At 34.8% G+C, this 21,016-nt stretch overlaps 1 protein-coding gene across 3 annotated transcripts in view; it reads left to right on the top strand.

Moving 5' to 3' along the window:
- Positions 1–499: 499 nt before the first annotated feature.
- LOC119638975 (neuroligin-4, X-linked) overlaps positions 500–21,016 on the top strand; it is a 120,653-nt gene continuing 100,136 nt past the window's right edge. For all 3 annotated transcript variants that reach the window (XM_038036135.1, XM_038036136.1, XM_038036137.1), the window contains exons 1-5: positions 500–1,610; positions 4,615–4,832; positions 9,831–9,980; positions 10,155–10,588; positions 13,762–14,130. In XM_038036135.1, coding sequence (XP_037892063.1) covers positions 1,030–1,610; positions 4,615–4,832; positions 9,831–9,980; positions 10,155–10,588; positions 13,762–14,130 — 1,752 coding nt within the window. In that variant the 5' untranslated portion in view covers positions 500–1,029. The remainder of the gene's footprint in view (positions 1,611–4,614; positions 4,833–9,830; positions 9,981–10,154; positions 10,589–13,761; positions 14,131–21,016) is intronic.

Genomic DNA, 21,016 nt, shown 5'->3' with positions numbered 1-21,016 from the left:
ATTTATTTTGCACAAGTGAAACTCTAAAATAATTGAAATATTTGACATAGCATGCAAAACATATCGCTTTTATTACATTGATGTCCAACGTCCGCCTCGAAATCATCACATTATAGTTCGCCCATTAAACGCTTCGCTGAACCCACCGAACTTGTTCACTAAGTATGATGTAATTAAAACTTCAACAACAGGTAACCCTTGTAATTTCTAGTAACATTTTTAGAATAACATACAAGCCCACTGTAAGAAAAAATCATTCTACATATGGCACGAAGAGTGTTAAAGGTTGGACCTATTTAATTAACTTGCTTGTATACGGGCATTAAAAGTAATTTAATAACATTCGTTTTTGTGTTGTTATATGTATTTTTATGACGATTTTTTTCTTCCATTTCTATCTATCATTCACAGATTTCAATACAAAAAATTCATGACAGCAACAACAATAATTTCTGCCAATTGAAATGCTCAAATAATAATAATAATAATAATAATACAAACAAAACTTGCTTATGCAATTATTTATAAAGATTTGCAAAAGTTTAAAAAAAAATGATAACAAAAGTAGAATTACAAACAGCGCACAATATTAATTGAACTTAACAATAACAACCAATAGCATTTAACATGGACTATATGAATAACGAACGCACATACGCATTGAAAACAAAGTTTCTACTAAAGTAAAAAAAAAAAATAAAAAAAGGAAATGCAAAAAATATGTTTATACGTGAAATGAAATAAAAAAATGAGGTTTCGTTCAAAGGCAAATCTCGAAAATGAAAGTCGGTAACCACTGCAAGTCGAGGACATCCCAGAGATAGTTGTTTTCCAACCTCTTTTTGTTCTCTTTTGGAAAAATTTGGGAAAAATGCAATAATAAAAAAGCTATTGCGAAACTGTTATAGGGGAACAATTTCAAAATAAACAAAGAACAAGAATTAAGAATTAAGCGGCAAACAAATTGGTTTTAATAAACTTAAAGAAGAATCATCAAAGAAAACAGGAGCAAACTCAATACAACCAGTTATGCGGATTGCTACTTGCTTGACTGAGACGACGACAACAGCTATAACGACGGCGACGGTTATACCAACAATGAAGATAGTAAAAAATGTAAAGACTACCAGTTGCTGTGTGCCACTAAAAACAGCAACAGCAACACCCACATTAGTATCGACACTTTTATCAACAATAATACAAACCTCTACACCAGCAGCTTTAACAACAAAAACATCGGTATTATATAGAAAATCACTGTCAATGTCACTAGCACTGGTCGCATCTTCAACAACAATCGCAATGACTGCAATAACAAGAACAACAACAATTACAAGCAGCACATGTCGTGGCTTACAACATTTACAGTTATGGTGGCATATAGTAGCCTCTTCGTTACTGTTAATGACTATTTTTATGCCACCCGCAGTTCCTGTGCAAGCTTCCACCCTAGATATCTATAAGAATGCACGGCTCGGTCATCGCATTGTACAGACACGCTATGGCCGTTTACACGGTTTAATATTACCATTGGATAGTTATCGTTTCTTACGTTCTGTAGAGGTGTTCCTAGGAGTACCATACGCAACGCCACCCACCAAACAAAATAGGTAAATATATTTAATTTTCAGATTACGGTTATTTATTGCACATTACGTTATCACTAGCTGTATTAGCTGGTAAATAACAATATATGTATTTTTTTATATCCGTCGCACGCGCGAAAGTATACTAAATTTGCCCTTCCAACAGTAATATGAACAATATATTCAGTGTATACGTATTTTCGACGAGCGGAAAATTCCCAGCCAGAAGATCTCTCTTGTTGGAAGAAGCACGGTAGTAAAAATTGAAATTGGTTTCGGAATGTACAAGGTTATCAAATAAAAACCTTTTTTTTAAATGTCATAGCGTCCATGTTTTGTTTTCAAATTGTTTTGCAAAACTGATCATTGTGCTCGGTACTCCTTGGCAACTTACCGTGAGAAAGCTACAGAGTTATACAATTAATAAAAATTATTAATATTTATTACAGAAGAGACCATTTCAGTCGCATTTCGTTCATGTGGAATATTTCGTTACAAGGCCTCGTAAATAAAAAAATTGTGCCTTTGGAGTAAAGAAAAGTCATCCTCTTATTATCAACGATCCTTTGGTCCACAAAAATTACCTTTCGGGTATGATTTATGAGCAGAAAATCACATTTTTGAAAATGAAAATGGAATTTTAATTAAAGCGACTACAAATTGTTGTTCCAGAATTGCATTTTTACAAAAAGCCAGGGGTGTTCATTTATATTAAACGGCCAATAAAATTGCCATAAATTTGTTTGTAAAATTAAAAAGCAAAGCTCGTATTTGATATCTATGTTACACATGTGTACAATTATAGATAACACATATATATAATGCAAACATGTTCTACATTAATGTAATGCAATGTAAAGTGGTGAGCAAACCGCACCGCAACGAAAAGATATCGCTGGTATCGCTATCCCTGTAACTTTAGGATCCTCATGAAACACGCCACCTTTTTACGATGAATGAAATGGTTTTCGACATTATAAAGTATTCGCCAAATACCTGGTATTAGATCCTGCGGATAATCGCGCATCCTCCCTTCTTTGCTTCGCCCCGTCGCAGAATCCACATTAATCGGTATTTAAGATACGAATACATTTTAGGTGGTATCTAAAGAAGCTATAACGCAGTAAAAGTCAGTTACGAGACATACGTTGCTCCTTCTTACTTCTAGTAGCTTGTATGCTATATCGAAGAATTTAATAAATTTGTTTTCTATCTTACCGTTCGCCTGCACTTTGCTTCCAACAGGTTGCTGATCTTTACTGTGCCTATTCCGATACCAACCTTATGATGTGGCTCCTTGACATGCCGCCGAAAGGTTCCATATCGTACCCCTCCGGGCTTCCCTGTCGGTTAGGCAGTCAGCCATTTCATCGACTTCGATGCTGCAATGTTCGACCACCCAATGAGGATGTACCACGTTGTGCTTTTCTAACTCATTCAGGATTTGAAGGCATTTCAATATTTTATTTAGCTTAGTTTATACCTTATGCTTTAACGAACAAGCGTTGGCAGGCCAAAAGAACTCTGGCCGGCTTTTCGTCTTCCTGTTTCATATGTGGATTCCATGTTAGGGTTTCGTCAAACAGGGCGCCTCAATACCTCGGCTCATCTGAATAAATGACCTCAACTTCTTTTGAGAATACGTTGCATAATGAAAGTTTTTCTTTCCGGGAGAAAGGGTCTTTTTTGAGGGTTGATATATAAACCCCAATCATAATGCATTGGGAATTCACATACAAAGAAAACCAAGGTTTTAGCGAAGGCAACGTTCGCTGTAGCCAATCCGCCGGTTTCTTCCTATTGCAGGTTGGTATAAGACAACCCCGGCGGAAGGTACAGTCAACAAATTAAAGGCTAAGAGCTGATTTTTTTCGGCCCTCGTCAGGAATGATTCGAGGCCGTATCGATTCTGTTGCCTCTTTATAAGGAAAGCCATTGTCCGACATCTGATCCGGAGTGCTGTTTGTGAATCCAAAGTGAGCCCCCGCAGTTTCGGCTGCTGGTCGTTCTTGCGGATTACCAGTGTTAGGCACATGAGTCTCCTCTATGCGCCTATGCGTTTCCTTAAAATTCACTTCACCATTGCCCTAAGAGGGCGACGGCTGGCTCCATTTAGCCCAACGTACCTATCGCGACAGTTTACCCTCAAGCGGCTACGTCTACAACCGGAAGAGAACATCTTCCTCCATAATTTACAAATCTTCAGCTGTCAGCGCGAAATGTTGTCGACTTATCTGCCTGTTTGCAGAACAGTTTTAACGGTCGCTCTACAGGTTTGGATGAGTGCACCTTCTGTGGACTTAGTAGACGAGTAAAACAACGAAGTGGTAGAGAGGCTCAGTCTCAACTACAGACTCGTTCCCACACCGTGTCTCTAGTTATAATGAATCTAACGCAAAGTCTGACCAGAGGCTTTTGTTATACTTCTTTCCGTATGTTCTTTCCTCTTTTGTGGACAGCACGCATACTGCTCATGACGGTCTGGATGAATGTTACGCTTGTGCAAAGTCCTAAGGCAGATATATTCGCTTTCATCCACCCTCTCTTACGGGTACATTCCATCTGTCGTCCCGTCGTCGTCACCCTCCTGACGAAAGACTGAATGCACCATAGATCATATAACGTGTTATATTTTCATGATAGAAACTGTAAATTATAACTAATACAGGACTTAGTAAACTTAGCTCTGTAGGTTTGCAAGAAGACACTTTCGCAGTTTTCAGATATGTTTTTTACTTATCCGTTTTTTAGGAAGTGAAATTACCTCTAATATTCTCTTTCCCTTTCGGCTCTCTTACACCCATATCGCTATAAACGCTTAAAATAAAATGATGTGCCGGTCCAGTCAAATCTTAGAATAAATTACTCCACTTACATTCGAACAATATCGATCGATTGTATACGCCCCTCCAACATATGGTATTACCCACACGACGCAACGAACACCATTTCAAATTCAAGTAAAGCATCACAAAAAATTTTTTGTCAATTAGTATCCGTTTGTTTTTTGTTCTTTGTATTTAAATAGATTTAGTCCTACTCGTGCACCTGCGCCTTGGGATGGTATACGTATCTCAGATAAATACAGTCCTGTGTGTCCGCAACGCTTGCCAAATATACGTAACGAAACCGCAGCGTTAGAGAAAATGCCAAAAGGCCGTTTGGAGTATTTAAAAAGACTTCTGCCATTCCTGGAAAGTCAATCCGAAGACTGTCTTTATTTGAATATTTTCTCACCAATGAATGGTAAGTAATACACATACAAAAACCACAAATAGAATCTGAGAACAGCTTTTAAAATGAAAGAAGCGAAATCATTTAATACATACACGCACACAAATACATGCACATTGTCACCCAAGGACAACCTGGAAAGCCATAATACGGTCGATTATGTACGTCACAGGCACTTGTGTGCATTTACATTTTGCACACGTAACCACCACTCACGCACACACACACGGAACAATCATTTAAAATCAAATCCCTCCTAAATTAGGGGTAAATGTGTTGGTAGCAATTTCCTGTTTGGTGTGCACATGATTTTCGATCACATTCACCATTTGATATAGAAACAAGACAAGGACAAGATGTTGATGATAAAGATTTCCTCTAAAAAGAAAGAGGAAGCACGCATAATATACATATTGAACCTAAATATGTTTGTACCCCGGCAATAGTAAATCAAATGCTTGGCACAAATCAGTATCAACGAAGTGTAAGTATTTTGTGGACCACGAAATTTAAAAACAAGACATTGAAGCAAAATATTGGTCAAATCTCTCAAAAACTTTGAACATTATGATAATCAATCGAATGCGAAAGAAAAAATGATGGGAGGTGGTAATGACATCAGTAGAATAGATATCAGAATCGTTTTTAGATGCTGAAAAACTCAAATATCATTAATAAAATCAACGTCTGTCAGATTACAATAACTAATTCCAAGCATTCCAAATGAATGTACTTTAAATAATATAAAATTAATTGAAATATTATAAAACGCTTACCATTCCATGTCAGACTAGAAAGAGGCATTCTTTTCATTTCAAAAATTTTTTTTAAAATGTAATACGAGGTGAAATGTGTAGGACATTTAAAGATTGTAAGCTAATGATAATGAGCAGCACGGAAGAAACATCAAGGCTTCTTAACGCTGAACAAAATTTGAGGAAACCTTCATCTTCGCCGCTCGTATGATTGATAACTGAAAGAACTTTGCAACTTGCAAAATTTGTAAGACGAAAACTTTTTTTTCTTTGTACGAAGAAATCTTACGAAATTTGTAAATCGATGTGCACTGTAAAAGTGCATATTCTATGTCACGGGGAGATACATATCATCTGTTTCCAATCGTTCATTCATCAATTTCCACTGATGCGTTAAATATTCTGATAAGAGCAGCCCTAGTGAACTTGCAGACACGCCGTTATAGCGCATTCTTCAGAACCAAAACAATAATACTACTCCATTAATAATATAAGGAGAATAAGTTCGGTGGATCTTAGCATTGCGATAGCGCGCTAACAATAAAAGCCAAACGATTTCAAAGTTCATCTGCGATATCTCTTGTTTAAGAAGTTAGCCAGAAGTTGGTTTGCAGTTCCTTTCTTTTCTGGTTGCGGATCGCGCCCCTCTCGGCGCATTTTTATACTTGAAAAGTCATTGTGACAATCAATATAAACATTGAACGCAAATGTTACTCGAATGATTCTTATAGTATGGTCCCAAAAACTGAGACACAATGTGGATAAGGAAGGTCAACGACGACGTCAACAGTCCTTCTGCAGGTACACAACGATGAAATTTTTAGGCAAGGATGCTTAAAACGTCCAAGGTTTGTTTGTTATGAAAGCTGCTAAAATTCGATCTATGTGATTGCAAAATTTTTCGACAAAATTCGGTTATTAGTTTGACGTAAAAAATTTGGTTCGGCGGAGGCAAATTTTGAACTACCTCTCATGTAGCCGTTAATAGGAAAACTGATCTTTTTTTTTATGTTATAAAAAGGTATAAACTCCCAACATTTCATGATGAAACTTGGTTCTTGGCCTTAACGAAATGGGACCACTGGGGGCTATTTTTTAGATACCACACCACATAAGCATTCTCAGGAGATGACACGACCTAACGAAGTATGTTGCTTCTGCACTACTAATTATGGATGATATCATGGAAAAGTTGGATCTTCCAAGATACATTGGAAAAAAAATTGAAGAGAAAATTACAGGAAATCTATAATACCATCATCAACACTACTCTTCTATTAACCCTCAATTAACTCCAACTTTATATCCCACTAATGTTGAGAAAATGAAGATCCAAATATTTTCGAGAATTCGTCTTGGTCATACAATTGCAACTCACAACTGGATCTTGAAGAAGTCTTCCTTCCCAATCTGCAATTGTGGACAAATTCTTATTATAAAGTACGTTCTCTGTGACTGGCTTAACTTTTCCTTGACTAGAAGTATTGCATTTGGAGCGGCTAATCCTATGGATATTCTAAAATCAGCTACAGACGGAATATGAACACGATATATTATTTATTAAAACTATCAGGCTCAATATCTAATGTACTTTTATAAATTAGAGCCGACAGTCGGTATTGCTAGTGCTCAATGTCTTTTTCTTTTAGTCTAAGATTATAATAATATTAACAATAGCTTTTTACGACAAAAGCTGGCAAAATAATAAAATTTTTAGGAAATAAATTTAGTTTCCATTTTTTTCCAAAATTTAGATCACATTATGCGAACAAGGCAGGCTTTCATAAAACATATGTGTTTAGGAGAAAATAATTTGTAACTCTGGTTAATTATTACTAGACGAAGTGGTGTAGAGTATTTATAGTCGATCTTGACCGTGTGTAATGTCCCTACTTGTTTTTATGTATATACTTTATGTAATATTGAGTTGCACATATTAACAAAAATAAAACAACTATTCAATCTGAACAAAAATAATTTTTTTCAAATATTAAATCGATTGACTGATATTTATGTTCATACCAAGGGTTTTTTGAATGTGCATTCATACAACAGAGTTTAGAGGTATGTGTGCAATCATAAACAATAAGTGAAAAGAACATTTATAAAGCATAACAATAGTTTAACTGGAGGCCTTGTTTTCAGTTAAAAACCACGATATGTGTGGATTCATGAGCAATGCATTCCAAAATGAATATAATGACACCACTAACAACAAATAGCTGAAACCACAAACAACAATTTTGGTGAACAACCAAGAATTAGACAAACGTTTGGTTTGTGTTGTGTTTTGCATCGAAAACCTGACAAGTTGCAGCTATCAAGGCTACTTATTATAATGTGTTAGTATTTGCTAAATAAGACAGTCAACGCACATACGCTTGCATAAAGTAATGGAAAACATGACTAATTGACGGCCCGTTTGATTATGTAAAAAGTAATGTTAATCATCGGCAAAAATACGCATTATGACGTATTTGCATGAATTTCTCACGATTCACGTTTCATACCTTATTTTATTTTCGAGTTTTCCGCAATGTCAACCTAATGAATGCAACCTAAATTCGAAACCTTGGTGCACACAAAGCGCCAGTGCGTCAAATCAACGGTAATCAAACTGATAACGAAGATTTTGCAATCTTCGTGTCGAATCGGACTAAAAGACCAGCACTGGGACAAAATTATATTTTATTACATTACTTTAATTAAAAAGAAAATAAATTAAAAGGATGACAAATAGATAGGACGAAAGAGGGAACAGGAGTAGAGCGACAATGAATGAAAGCAGAAAGAAACAGTTAAAAAGGGCAAAAAGGGGCATAACTAGAGTACGAAGCAGAAACAGAACTAGAAAAAGGAACTGAGATAAGAGCCGCAACCTTGGTGACGAAAAACAAAGTGGAACGCGTACAAACCAAAAAGTTTAAATGCTGTCGAATCAGTAAACTTTAAAGTGAAATGAAAGCGAGCTCTCCTTTCCTCTCCTATCCCTCTCCTATCTCCTTTCCTTCCTATCCTCTTTCCTCTAAATATGTACAAGGAGTAATTACTACTATTAAATTTGTATTAATAAATAGAAGTGAGTCTGCTAGCAGCTAGTCATAGAAAGATTTGATTTGATCTGAACAGATCGTATTGTAAGCTTTGGAGATGTAATAAAACAATTGACAATGGAAAGGTGCAATGAGTAATTGCGCGGCAAATTAAAATCGTTCAAGTGAGTTTCGGCCTTTACAATGTTGGACTAAGGATTGCAAAGCAGTAAGGAACACGTTAAGATCATTCGGTAGAAAGTCGTACTGCACTGACTGTTTTAGACGCGTCTTCGTTCGAGTAAACGGTTTGGAGTACTATCTGAGAATATACCACCTCAGACTTAACTCACAGATTGCTCCGAAAGCTAGATCGTTTTTTTCATGCTGATTACACATATTACTCGGAAAATGAAAAAAGTTGCGCAACTAAGCACCAAAAAAGTTAAAGTCATTCGTTTTAAAATGCTTTTCATTTTTGTAAATGCTTTTCTCTTTAAGGCGATTGTTCCATCTTGGATTGAATTGAAACAATTAAAATTTAGCGCTTAACACGTAACAACAGTATTAAAAGAAAACGTGACGGAAAGAATACAACAAGCGAGGAAAAATAAATATTGCTGTTTTTGTAAAAATACCCCCGTACACGTAAACGTTAAAAAAACAAAATTGCATTACCTCTTAAGCAAACGCCGTAAATGCATACCGTACTGCTAAAGGAAGTATTGGAAAATTAAAGCAAACCAGCTTATCTTAGACACGGTAACAATTCCAGGTGACATCACAAGCAATACCTTCTCATTATTCTCCCTGCTCTAATCTCTGTACTTCTCTCTATTTCTCTCTCGCTCGCTCTATCTCTTTCCCATTATTTCTCCGTACGAGTTTCAGCGCATTTCAACGCATTATCCAAAGGCATGCAATATTTAGCTTCGCTTCTATGCAAACAAATCCACTGATACACATACATATACACATATATATATACATATACATATATTTTTCATATGACAGCTTTTCTACAGCTAAACAATTGCGTACACTTAGTAAGCGAAAATATTAAATGAAGCTTAAAAAAGCGCATCTACTGATGTGTGTATTCACGACCTTTTTGTATTGTTTTTACCATTGTTTCCCTCATGATAAAAAAAGTATTGAGAACGCTGAAGGAATAGTCGTTAAATCGTGTGCATTTTTTTCGCATCTTATGCATATTTTTACAGCTGGTGCCAGCGAAAAGAAATTACCTGTAATTGTATTTGTACACGGCGAGTCATTCGAATGGAGTAGCGGTAATCCTTACGATGGCAGTGTATTAGCCAGCTACGGCGAAGTGGTTGTAGTAACACTTAATTACCGTTTAGGAATTCTAGGTAAGTAACATAGAATAACACATTAAAGCAATGACAATAAACTGTTGCACTACTCAAAGGTGCCTTGCAAACGAACCTAAATAAAACAAACAAATGAATGTTTGCGCTTTTCAAAAGAGATTAGCATTCATTCCGCACGTAAATTACTGATGCGACATTTCATTTGCATATTAGGTTTCCTCAATGCCAATCCTAGTCCATTGGTACATGCTCGTGTGGCCAACTACGGCCTAATGGATCAAATTGCTGCTTTACATTGGATACAACAAAATATACAAAAATTTGGTGGTGATCCTAATCTGGTGACGCTGGCTGGTCATGGTACAGGCGCCGCTTGTATAAGTTATTTAATGGCATCGCCCACAATGGTTAGAGGTCTTTTTCAACGTACAATTTTAATGTCTGGTTCGGCTTATTCGTCGTGGTCTTTAGTTGAAGATCCCGTCATGTTTGCTATTAAACTAGCCAGAGAAGTCAATTGTTCGATACCAGAAAATGTTGACAAACATCATGAACAGATTGTGGATTGTTTGCGCGAAACACCATTAGAAGAATTATATGGCGCTGACATACAAGCACCCACATTTCTAAGCTCATTTGGTCCATCGGTAAGTAAAAGATGAAAATGTACTTTAATATAATTAATAAATAAAAAGTCTAACACAAAGAACGAAACCATAACCTGCAATTTTTTCTGAATTTTCATTGCTAGACATTTTTACACTCAATTAATTGATGACTCTTTTGTTATTCGTCGGCGTTCCTAGAACTTATCTAAACGAACATGCCAAATTCTAGTATTTCAATTTTTGCGTACATGAGAGCTCCATCAAAATCGCACTTTGATCAATATATAAACTTTGTTGGAACTATTATACGCTTAGTATTTGAGGATGATATAAGCATATCATACTTCGGTTGTAGTTATAAAGCAAGATTACTATAGCTCAATAATCAATAATGTAGGTGTAGGTGAACCTACTAACTAATTCACTCTGATTTGCTTCCACTGAGACAGAGCAAAGGAATAACCAACAAGTAAGAACGTTATTTTCAGCAGGGTCCGAATTTCGCGTACCCCCCAGTATGCTTTTCGCATTCTACTCTCTGGGTTCCTTCATTTGATACCCATATCGCCGGTATTATTAAGAAAAAGTTTATCGCGGTGTCTACCATATTCATTTTAAAAGTAGCCCATTTTTAGGCAGATAGTATACCTTCATTTGAGCAATGTACAAAGTAGTCTTAAACACTCTGTGTTGTTTGCCTTATGAGAAATAAGCATAAAAACTCCAAAAAGTGAAAAAAGTAAAATTGTAACTTTATGTGATTTTTTCCATTTTTTCATGTCAGGAGCAGAGTGCTCCATGAAGTAAATATGGAAAATCAGCCTCGTAACATTAATAATTTCCCAGTGACGAGCAAAAACTTACACATTTTTTTAAAGAAACACGGACTTGCATTCAGTTTACGCTCCTCTGTGCGCTTCTGCCCCGACCAATTTGGCATACTTTCGATACCAACCTGCGTGCACAAACTTCTAATGCTTCTACTAAATTTGAAGTCGATATCTTCATTTTTGCGACCAGGAGAATGCCAACGACATCCACCGCACAGACACACAGACGGACAGACGTGACTAAATCAACTCAAAATTTCACGCTGATCAAGAATACAGATACATTCTAGGATCTCTGAAGCTTCGTTTAGATGTTACATACATTATGTAAAAAAACAATATGAGCATACCCCCATCTTAAAGTGGTGGGTACAAAAAGTGGATCCAAAGGTAAGCTGTCTTAGCCTTCATTAGGCCTTCAGTACAAAAGTGGAACGAGCATAAATATCCTCAACAATGCGTTAGTATCACACAATAAGGCGGTACTATGACAATGCAAATAAACCTGAGATAAAAAAGTAGCGACTTTTCAGTACTTTATTGACAAATATGTTTGTTGTAGAAAAGTTGGAAAATGAAAAAAGATAGCAATGACTTAATCCAGATATGATGCTTGGGTTTAAACTAAAAATGAAGCTTTCTATATACTGCGATTTGATCCAACAAGAGAGTTTTTTCTAAATCCGACGAAAGGGCAATAATTTGGTTTATGCGTTATGTATCCTTATCCTTTCCTCTTAATTATTTTAAATAAATCAAAGCAAAATAGGCGACTAGCTTGATGTTTGGTTGTTCATAAACCACCAAAACTGTGTAAGCAACGACAATATCGCGTAGGAATAAACAAACACAAACTTTTATGGAGTAATAGTATATATAGCAAATAAAGCCCAATCCATCTCTAATAAACAAATGAGAACATTATAGTCGGGCAAGGCCAATTATTAAATATCCTGCCTAATGCAGTTATTCACTCGTTTTGGTAATAAAACATCAAACGTTACACATTCAACCATGTGGGAGAAATTCTTATTTGCGGGCACCCAAAAACTTGACCTCGTTCAAATTCGGTAAGATTGATTTCTATGTTAGTTTTCATCACGATATATTAAAAATTATACTCCGTAGGAGGAAAAATTGCCACAGCCAATCAGATTTTTTCACACCAATGCGGAATACCGATATATTATTACCCAGAACAGGGCTTTATGTAGGGGGAAGTGGTCAAAGAAATTAACCGATCCGAACCATTTCTAACAACTTTCGTCTTTGGGTCAAAGCACGTCAGTGTGCAAAATTTCGAAATGGAAATGTTTCTAAAACTGCGACCACAATTCTCCATGGACTTGATCACAAATTTGCATGGACAGAATCGGGCCCTTAAGGCCGATATGAAGAAAGCAATCTAAATACATATAATTGCGAAAGCCATGGCTTACCTTATCTATATACACAGTCATCTATATATTGATTTGCTAAAGTAAGCTTTTAACGAACTTTACGAACGCTTTGTTTGCCGATTGAGAAATTTATCGCTAGAATACAATTGAAAATTAAACGAATATGGAAACAGCGAATCGATAATGTCATCCTTATTTTATTCGAGAGCATCTGACACTTTCCCTATGTTTCTCTTCCTTTACTGAACCTAAATTATCTAGATTCTGTAGATTTTAAAGTACACGTAAATCTGTAGACAGAGGCAAATGTAACTAACAAAATTTGGGGAAATCCAACCGAAAAACCAATGTCTCATATTATCGCAAATTGTTGCAATAGTCACATAGTGCAATAATGTTTCGTTTAAATCTTAAGTATAATAAATTGTTTACATGTATGTATAACTCGGCATTGGCTATGAAAAAAGGCATCAAGGCGAACTCCAACTACTCATAGGCTTTCAATTCCCAGTATTATATGTTTGTAACATTGTGTCCATATATGCAGAGTAACTGTAGATATTGTTTGTTTATCTTTTTTTTGCAAAAGTCAAAAGCAAGGAAACTGCTAAAGAAAATTGAAAAGTCGTGAGACAAAGAAATGCAGTAAGAAAGAGATATCTCTATCGCAAAAATGCAATTCGCAAAACCGTACATTTGCCATGAGACTCTGATGGAAAAACTACACACACTATTTAGCAAATATTTAGCACTTTGGCATCTCATACCATTCGTTCACATCCCGCATAACTTTCGATTTTTTGGCACGAATCGAATAATTCTTCAATGGTGCCCCAGAGTATCAAATAAATACAATTTTGTTTTCTTGATTTGAGTTTTTCTTTTTTTTTTTTGCTTTTATTTGCTTAGAAATTGTTTTCTTGTGCTGATTGAACACACTTTCTGTTTCGTCTTCTCCTTTTCTTCCCTTTATTATTTTCAGGTGGATGGTGTGGTCATACGGTCCGGACATTCTAATCTTGATATTGATGACTTAATCGCACGCAATTTTAAACGCTCTTCACCGACGGATAGCGGTAGCAGTTCCTCTGGCAGCGGTAACAGTAATTTGGGTAGTAATTATTTTGGTGGTGGCGGTGGTAGTGGTAGTGGTTCAGCTTACACCAATGGTGGTGGTTTTATTACCGGCCCTCATTTTGATGTGCTATTCGGCGTGGTTACCGGCGAATCGATATGGCGTTTTAGTGCCCATGATATACAGAATGGTTTCGAAGGGGAACGTCGTGATAAAATTATACGCACATACGTACGCAACGCTTACAATTATCATTTAAATGAAATTTTTTACACGGTAAGTTCCATTATCGCTGTCATGCAATTGCCGTGTGTATTAAACATAAAACTGACAACAGTAATCGTTTTAATTACATATACCTTTTCTATCGTTAGTGCAGTAAACACAGCTGATTCTTTTTTTACATACAGTCGTTCTATTTTCTCTTTTTAATTATAATATGGTTCAAAAAATTAATGAAATCTTTTCGATTTATACGGTTTCATTGAATTTTCTGATTCTAGTTACATATATGTAAGACATATTCATATGCAAGAGTATATGTAGATGAGGCAGGTAAAAATTCCTACCAATCTTTCCATTGTCTATTTTACCATTTTTGGCACCTGTTGTTATTTTCATAATCATTTTTACATGATTATTTTTGTAAATTGTAGCGGCAACAAATAAGTGTTTTCCTTTTAATTTGTAATAAAGACTAAACAGTAAAAGGTATAGACAGGAATTTGCTTCTATTTAAGACATTTATTCATGCCATGAACTGCCCTTCCTACTTAGATTTATCCACCATCCAAAGCGTAGAATTCGACTAAGTTTTTCGCCTTATTTGTAATACCCAGAACTCTCTATCAGACATCACGTAAAGAATATTTATTTCCAGTTATCAAGAAATTCTGAGTTTATTCAACGAACTCTACTTATCCCTCCGTTTGTTGCTGGCATCCTCAAAATGGAAATAGCCGCACCAACAAGACCAGTAAATTGAAACTACTACAGAATGTAAATGCTAGTAAAAGGCAAAAGTTACTCATTTAACTGTGCGCCCAGCTATGCCGTTAAATTGCAAAGTACCAAGAGCAATCGGATTAAACGTTTCGCGCTAAATGTTTTTTTTTAAGTTAATAAAGTCCAAAAATGATATCAACAACTAATATTTCTTATTAACTTCCGTTCGGTCGTGTAGAATTAACGTGATCAAAAAGTACCAGAAATTGGTGATCTAAAATCCTTCTTCTCGTCAATTATGTATAATCGAAAATTTTATTTTTGAGATAAATTGATGAAATTCAGTACCGTGACATATTTTGGCCCAAAGACGAACGCTACTGAAAATGATTCCGATCGGATCAGCTTTTCAACCACCTCCCATACAACATCTTATTTTAAAAAATCACCAAATGAATAGCTGCAGAATGATATAGGGCATTTAATGGTCTGTCGTTGTCCGCTATAAATTTTTTAGTTGTTTATTAGGAATAGCCCGAAGTTCTGAATTTATAAAACGGCTTTTGTGAATCGCATAAGCCAAAAGCATTTGATATAAATCCTTCAAATATGTACACTATCATCTTCCGAAGAAAATGTCGACGATACAAAGATTTAATTTAAGAGAAATTTTTGAGTTGACTCCAATCTTGAAGTTTACAATGGTAAAGCTTAAGTAGAAAGGGAAATCGCACCTCAGCGAGTGAATTTGCCTAACTTTTCATTTCAAGGAGACTAAAGTAATATGAAAAAAGCTTGGAATAGTGATCACGGACGAGCAAACAGATATTTGGACAGACGTGGCTGAATCGATTAGGCAGCTGTCGTGAATCAAAAATTTGTTTACCTTTGTCTGTCTTCTACGGATCGTCTTAATATTTCGATCAGTTTCTTAGCATGGACAATATTAGAATCTGAATTCCATCCCGCATCAAAAATATTTATTAAACGAGCAAATTTGAAAGTAATTATAAATTCGGCAGGATCGAGTAGCGGAAACGGAGTAGATCTACTAAAGTAGTGCCGATTACATCATTACACAGCAATCTACTTTGAAATTTTTCGAGTAGCCAAGTTATTGATACAAGATTGTCATGTGAATGGCACTTACTAATGGAGTTTGTAGAATTTGAACAACAAGCGAGCACACAGTGTCTCCAGCGCAAAATATTTGCACTAAACAATCGTTTTCCCGAACAGCTTTTGGCACACATACGCCTGTATCAGTCCAAATCGTGAGCAAACTGGATGCTTAAGAGCAAACAAAGTATAGTCCAGGATCTCAAGTAAATTTGGCCAAAAATCGACTGATTTATTAGATAAGTTACTAACTGCCGTTCAGATTACGCTACACCAAAGACCTCAACTTCAACAGTGGGCTTTAAAGTGAACGATGAAATGCCTACATGGCTTTATAATGGTATTAGCCACTAACAAGAAATTCTCATCAATATAGCAAATTCAATGTATTTATATGCCTATGGTGGATATAAATATATTAAAATTCTTCTTTTAAATTATATTCATATGCATTTATCTCTCTATTCCAATTACCATTAAAAAATTTTAAATAATTTAACTGAATTCAATTCGAACATTCTATTAAAATATCTATTTACGGTCAATGAAATTTTCTTTACTCTATCATTAATATTAAATGGATTTCTGGTATTTTAATTTCTCAATTTCATTAAAATGATTATTGAACATAATCAACGTATATATATATATATATATGAAAACATGCGTCCATGAAAAATCAATCATCTTTTTGCTTTGTTTAGTTTTCAATTATTTTAATATTATTTATTGGAAATTGCATTCAAAATACAAACGAGAATAATACAAAGCTGTTGTCTGTGTATATAAACGGATTTAACAAGAAAAAATCAATTTGAATATTTTAGATTATATTAAAAACTTCATAGTCATGCTGTAAAGGTTAGTAGAATTGTATTAAAACCATGTAAGCATATGTTCACTTGTCGGGGTGGTTCACTATTGAGCTAATGAAGAGATAACATAGAGGTCGTTTGTAAAAACATGATACACATATTAAATTTGTATCACTATCTGAAATCGAAGAAAATAACTTTATCAGGGCTGCACTGCGCTTCAATGCTCACTTCTCCTTAAAACAAGCAACATGAAATATTAAATTATTTTTAAAAGGAACCCGATCATACTCTAAATCACTTGCGTCTGACAGTCTGTTCGAGGGCTCTTCACGTATATTCAGTTCAGTTTATAATTTTCGAGATAACTGTAAGATATTTTGTACACAGTAGCAAAATACACGTAAAAAATTTGGACCGAATGGAATAACTTATCCAACTTATGTAACTATATGTAATTTTTAGAAACTTTTTTTTTTTGTGCGTCTAAAATTCGTAATTCTTATTAAAATTCAAACTACGAACAGTTTTACTTGAAGTGGTGCAGGGAAATGACCTTAACCTTCTGATTAGTGATCTAAATTATATGTAAATTATACGAACGCACTTTTAAAACGATACAAAAACCGAACAATTTTCGGGTAGTTTTGAAACCACTTATTTTGTAACCTAGGCACGCATTTGGTTCCATCTTAAACTTAACGTTGTTAAATTAAAAAGTCGGTTAAAAGAATAAGTTTATTATCTCAAAGTTTTTGGACGAAGGGGAGTGGACAGTCAAGGCCGTAGATTTTTGAAGAAGGAATACTACGATAAAAACTCGCAAACTAGTTGGACGATAGTTTGCATTGTGTCAAACAGGTAAAGATCTAATCTGATATGTACGTAATATTAATGAAGATACTGTTAGCAAAACAGTTCCGGTCATTTTAGTATTAATACTAAAGGGCAAGAATTTGAGGATGTTTGTCATGTCTGACCAAAGCTTTTTAAGAAATCATCGCGATTTTAAGGAAGGAACGTGCACGTAGATTGTAGTACATCTACTTTAGATAAACTTTACATAAATCTGCTCTTTTAACATTTGTTATGAGATGGATATCAAAAATTAAATCCTATGTACCATTCCATAGCTTACGCGTGGGAGTAGCTACGCATAAGCGTTTGTTGTTCTTATTATTAAAGGTTAGAAGTTTTCCTGTTGCAAAAGAAAAATTATTTGGGAAAAATTATGAAAATAAATTTACTTTTTTTAGATTTTGGAGTTTAATGTATATAATAAGTAAAAAAATTCCGGAAATTTGATTAAGTAAAACTACAAGCATGCAGATTCTAACCATTTTTTGTGTACAAACAAGCAATAACATTATAGAGAGCCGCTATTAGATAACGGCTTTTCAAAACAAGATGTTATATGAGAAATATGTCGAAAGTTCCGGCCTGTAAGTTGAACAAAAGAAAACAAGGCCGAGAGACGGACAGACAAGGTTAGTTTGGTTTCAGAGAGTGATGGAATGAAAGGTGGATTTATTTCAAATGCTTTTAAATGTTGCGTACATCCATCAACACCTAATAAGCCCGTGTACCGCAAGAACGTCTTTGTTATATCTAATCGCTCTATTATTTACACTCGTATGTGGCCACTGTTACGAAAGGTTATTATAAATTGCGCTATATGGTTAAAGTAGCGCTGTATTGCCAATTTAAGAAAAAAATTTTTAATGTTAAATTAACAGAAATACGTTAACGAAAAGTCAATATTAAGGTTAATGACAGCAATCAATAAAAAGAGATGACGATTTTTTTTTTGCGAAATTACCATAAAAGACGAAAGAAAAAATGTAATAAATCATTTGTTCTTGTCAAGAGTAAAGTGAGAGAGAATAATGTCTGAAATCAACTTACCGTAAAATGATTGACATGGCAACGCATAATAAACCTGCCACAGAGATAAATAAACAACTAATTAATTGAATATAAATCACGAAGCGAATAGAGTAAATAAGGAATAATTTATTAAATCAAAATATTAATTGCGCTATAATAATATAGAACAACAATATTAACGCAATAAAAGCAATAACAAAAGCGAAAGCAGTTTATGATATAAATATAAACATCAAGAAAATTTATTATTCCATATCATACAAGCGTGCAGAGTCGTGGCAATACGCACCGTACAACGTCGATTTTATTTTGTTTATCATATAAATAAATAAAGATTAAGCAAATAAGTTGATTACAAACGGTAACGAACGCGCTTTCATTACTACTTTTGCCTGCTTTTTTTATTTCGCTAAAAAAGTTTTACATTTTTACTTTTTTGATTTATATTAACTTACAGCGACAGTTTTGAATATAAAAAATTTGAAAAAAAAGAACAATCGCTATAATCTTATTAATTAATTAATTATTCCATTCACATTTAAATACGATCGTTAACCCGTCAATACCGAATTTACGAATATTAAAGAAAATGTTTTATGTACGAGATATGAAAATTCGGAAACGGAAACATCTCTCAGTAAAGCGTATTTGAAACCAAACAAAATATTTATTGCATGTACTGTTTAATCATCCCGTCATTCTACTTTACTCGAAGTTCTACCTAGCTATACCAAGAACCATATGAAGCAGTTATCCACAAACAATCGTCATAGGTCTTGCAAGGTATCTACATATTTTTCGTTGTCAGGTTTTGCATTGTCTTTCAATTCATTATACAAAGAGCAAAAAGTTGTTAATTGTTAATAAAAAAAATAAATTATTCATTTTTAGCAAATTCACCAGAAAGTGATTAGTCTTTCCATAATGGTTTTTTTATACACACGACCATAACATAAGTATAAAAGTTTTGTAAGTGTCGAAGTGCAGCATTGCCATATCGACTTGGAGCAATGAAGCAATGAGACGAGAAAGATAAAATCGCAGTTTTCATGTTTTTACTAATTCCAAACTTCATTTCCGAAAAGGGGAAAGAAAAAACGATGAATAAACCGATGTCTAAGAGCTAACGCTTTTAGTCATTCTCAATACACAAAATTCAGCTTGTGCAATTCTAGATCTATTAACGTCATGAAGTAACGCACTTCCGATTTCTGTTTCCTTCTCTTGTCTTGTCTTGTTTTATCTTGTCTTCTCTTCTCTTCTCTTGTCGACTGATAATAGATGATCCAATCTTTCCTTAAAATCCTCCAAGATCTCCACCTAGTGGGAAGAATTCAATAGACACTGAAAATTCTATTTTCACTGCTTTTTATCCCAAACTGTTACTAATTTTATGCTTTATTTTTTAGTGTTTATCATGGTCGCCAGAACCGATATATCCGCATTAAACAAATGCAAATGTATTCTCGTTCAAAAGATCCACGTACGCAAGCATTGCTCATTTGAAAAGAGTCTTACAGGACGGGACTAGTGGACTAGCGTATTTATCTTACATGTTATCCAGCTTAAGAAAGCCTCATATTTGGTCTTTTTTTTTAATCGTGTGTTTCTTTCAATTTGTTGCGCCAAGAGTTTAAGTTTGACAGTTGAAAGTAGCCATTTGCTTATCCCTTCATTTCCATCAACTGTGTCTTTTCTCTAAGCAAACTTCTTTCTACTTTTTATCCATTTTGGATCTTTGCTATCAAAAGTTGTACAAGTTTTGAAAAACAATTATTATGATGTCATTCGAGAACCCACGAAAAGCTTTGAGCAGAGAAAAACGTTTTTCTTTTAACTTCTAAACGCTGGCGAAATTTGTTATCGCTTTCGCTCCTTTCGCTTAAATTTTTTTTTTAATTTAGTAAGACATATCGTACATTTTTCTCCTTTCATGATTGATTCTTAACTAATGCATTTAGGGAGTGTTAACAACCCTTTCTGTCAGAGTAGTGCAACCGCTTTTTGCCTCTTCGTCAACAATAGCAATTTAGTAATAGTCTTCAAGGCCTTATGTGTGTGGATTTAGTTCAAACTCAAGAAGTCCCTTAATGTTTGCCTGTGGTATCACTTTAGATTTAGATAGTTAGATAGTTATAGAAAATACCTTAAAATCTACTACGGTAAACTTACTGAACTATACTTCCTATGCATAAGTGCACGACAACATGTTGTGAACTTAAGTATCATTCCTCGTATGCAAACGGTGAAGCCGTACATTCTTCCGACTGGAAATATTTGATGCAAACAGAAAAAATACCATAAAAATGCATGATTTAAGACCAAATGAAAACAGAGTTATAGTCAGATACACACACACACACACACACACACACACACACACACACACACACACA

The sequence above is a fragment of the Glossina fuscipes genome, unplaced genomic scaffold (assembly GCF_014805625.2).
Source record: "Glossina fuscipes isolate IAEA_lab_2018 unplaced genomic scaffold, Yale_Gfus_2 111, whole genome shotgun sequence".
Lineage (NCBI taxonomy): Eukaryota > Metazoa > Arthropoda > Insecta > Diptera > Glossinidae > Glossina > Glossina fuscipes.
The sequence above is the reverse complement of the archived record's forward strand: the minus strand, read 5'-3'. Positions and strand labels throughout refer to the sequence as shown.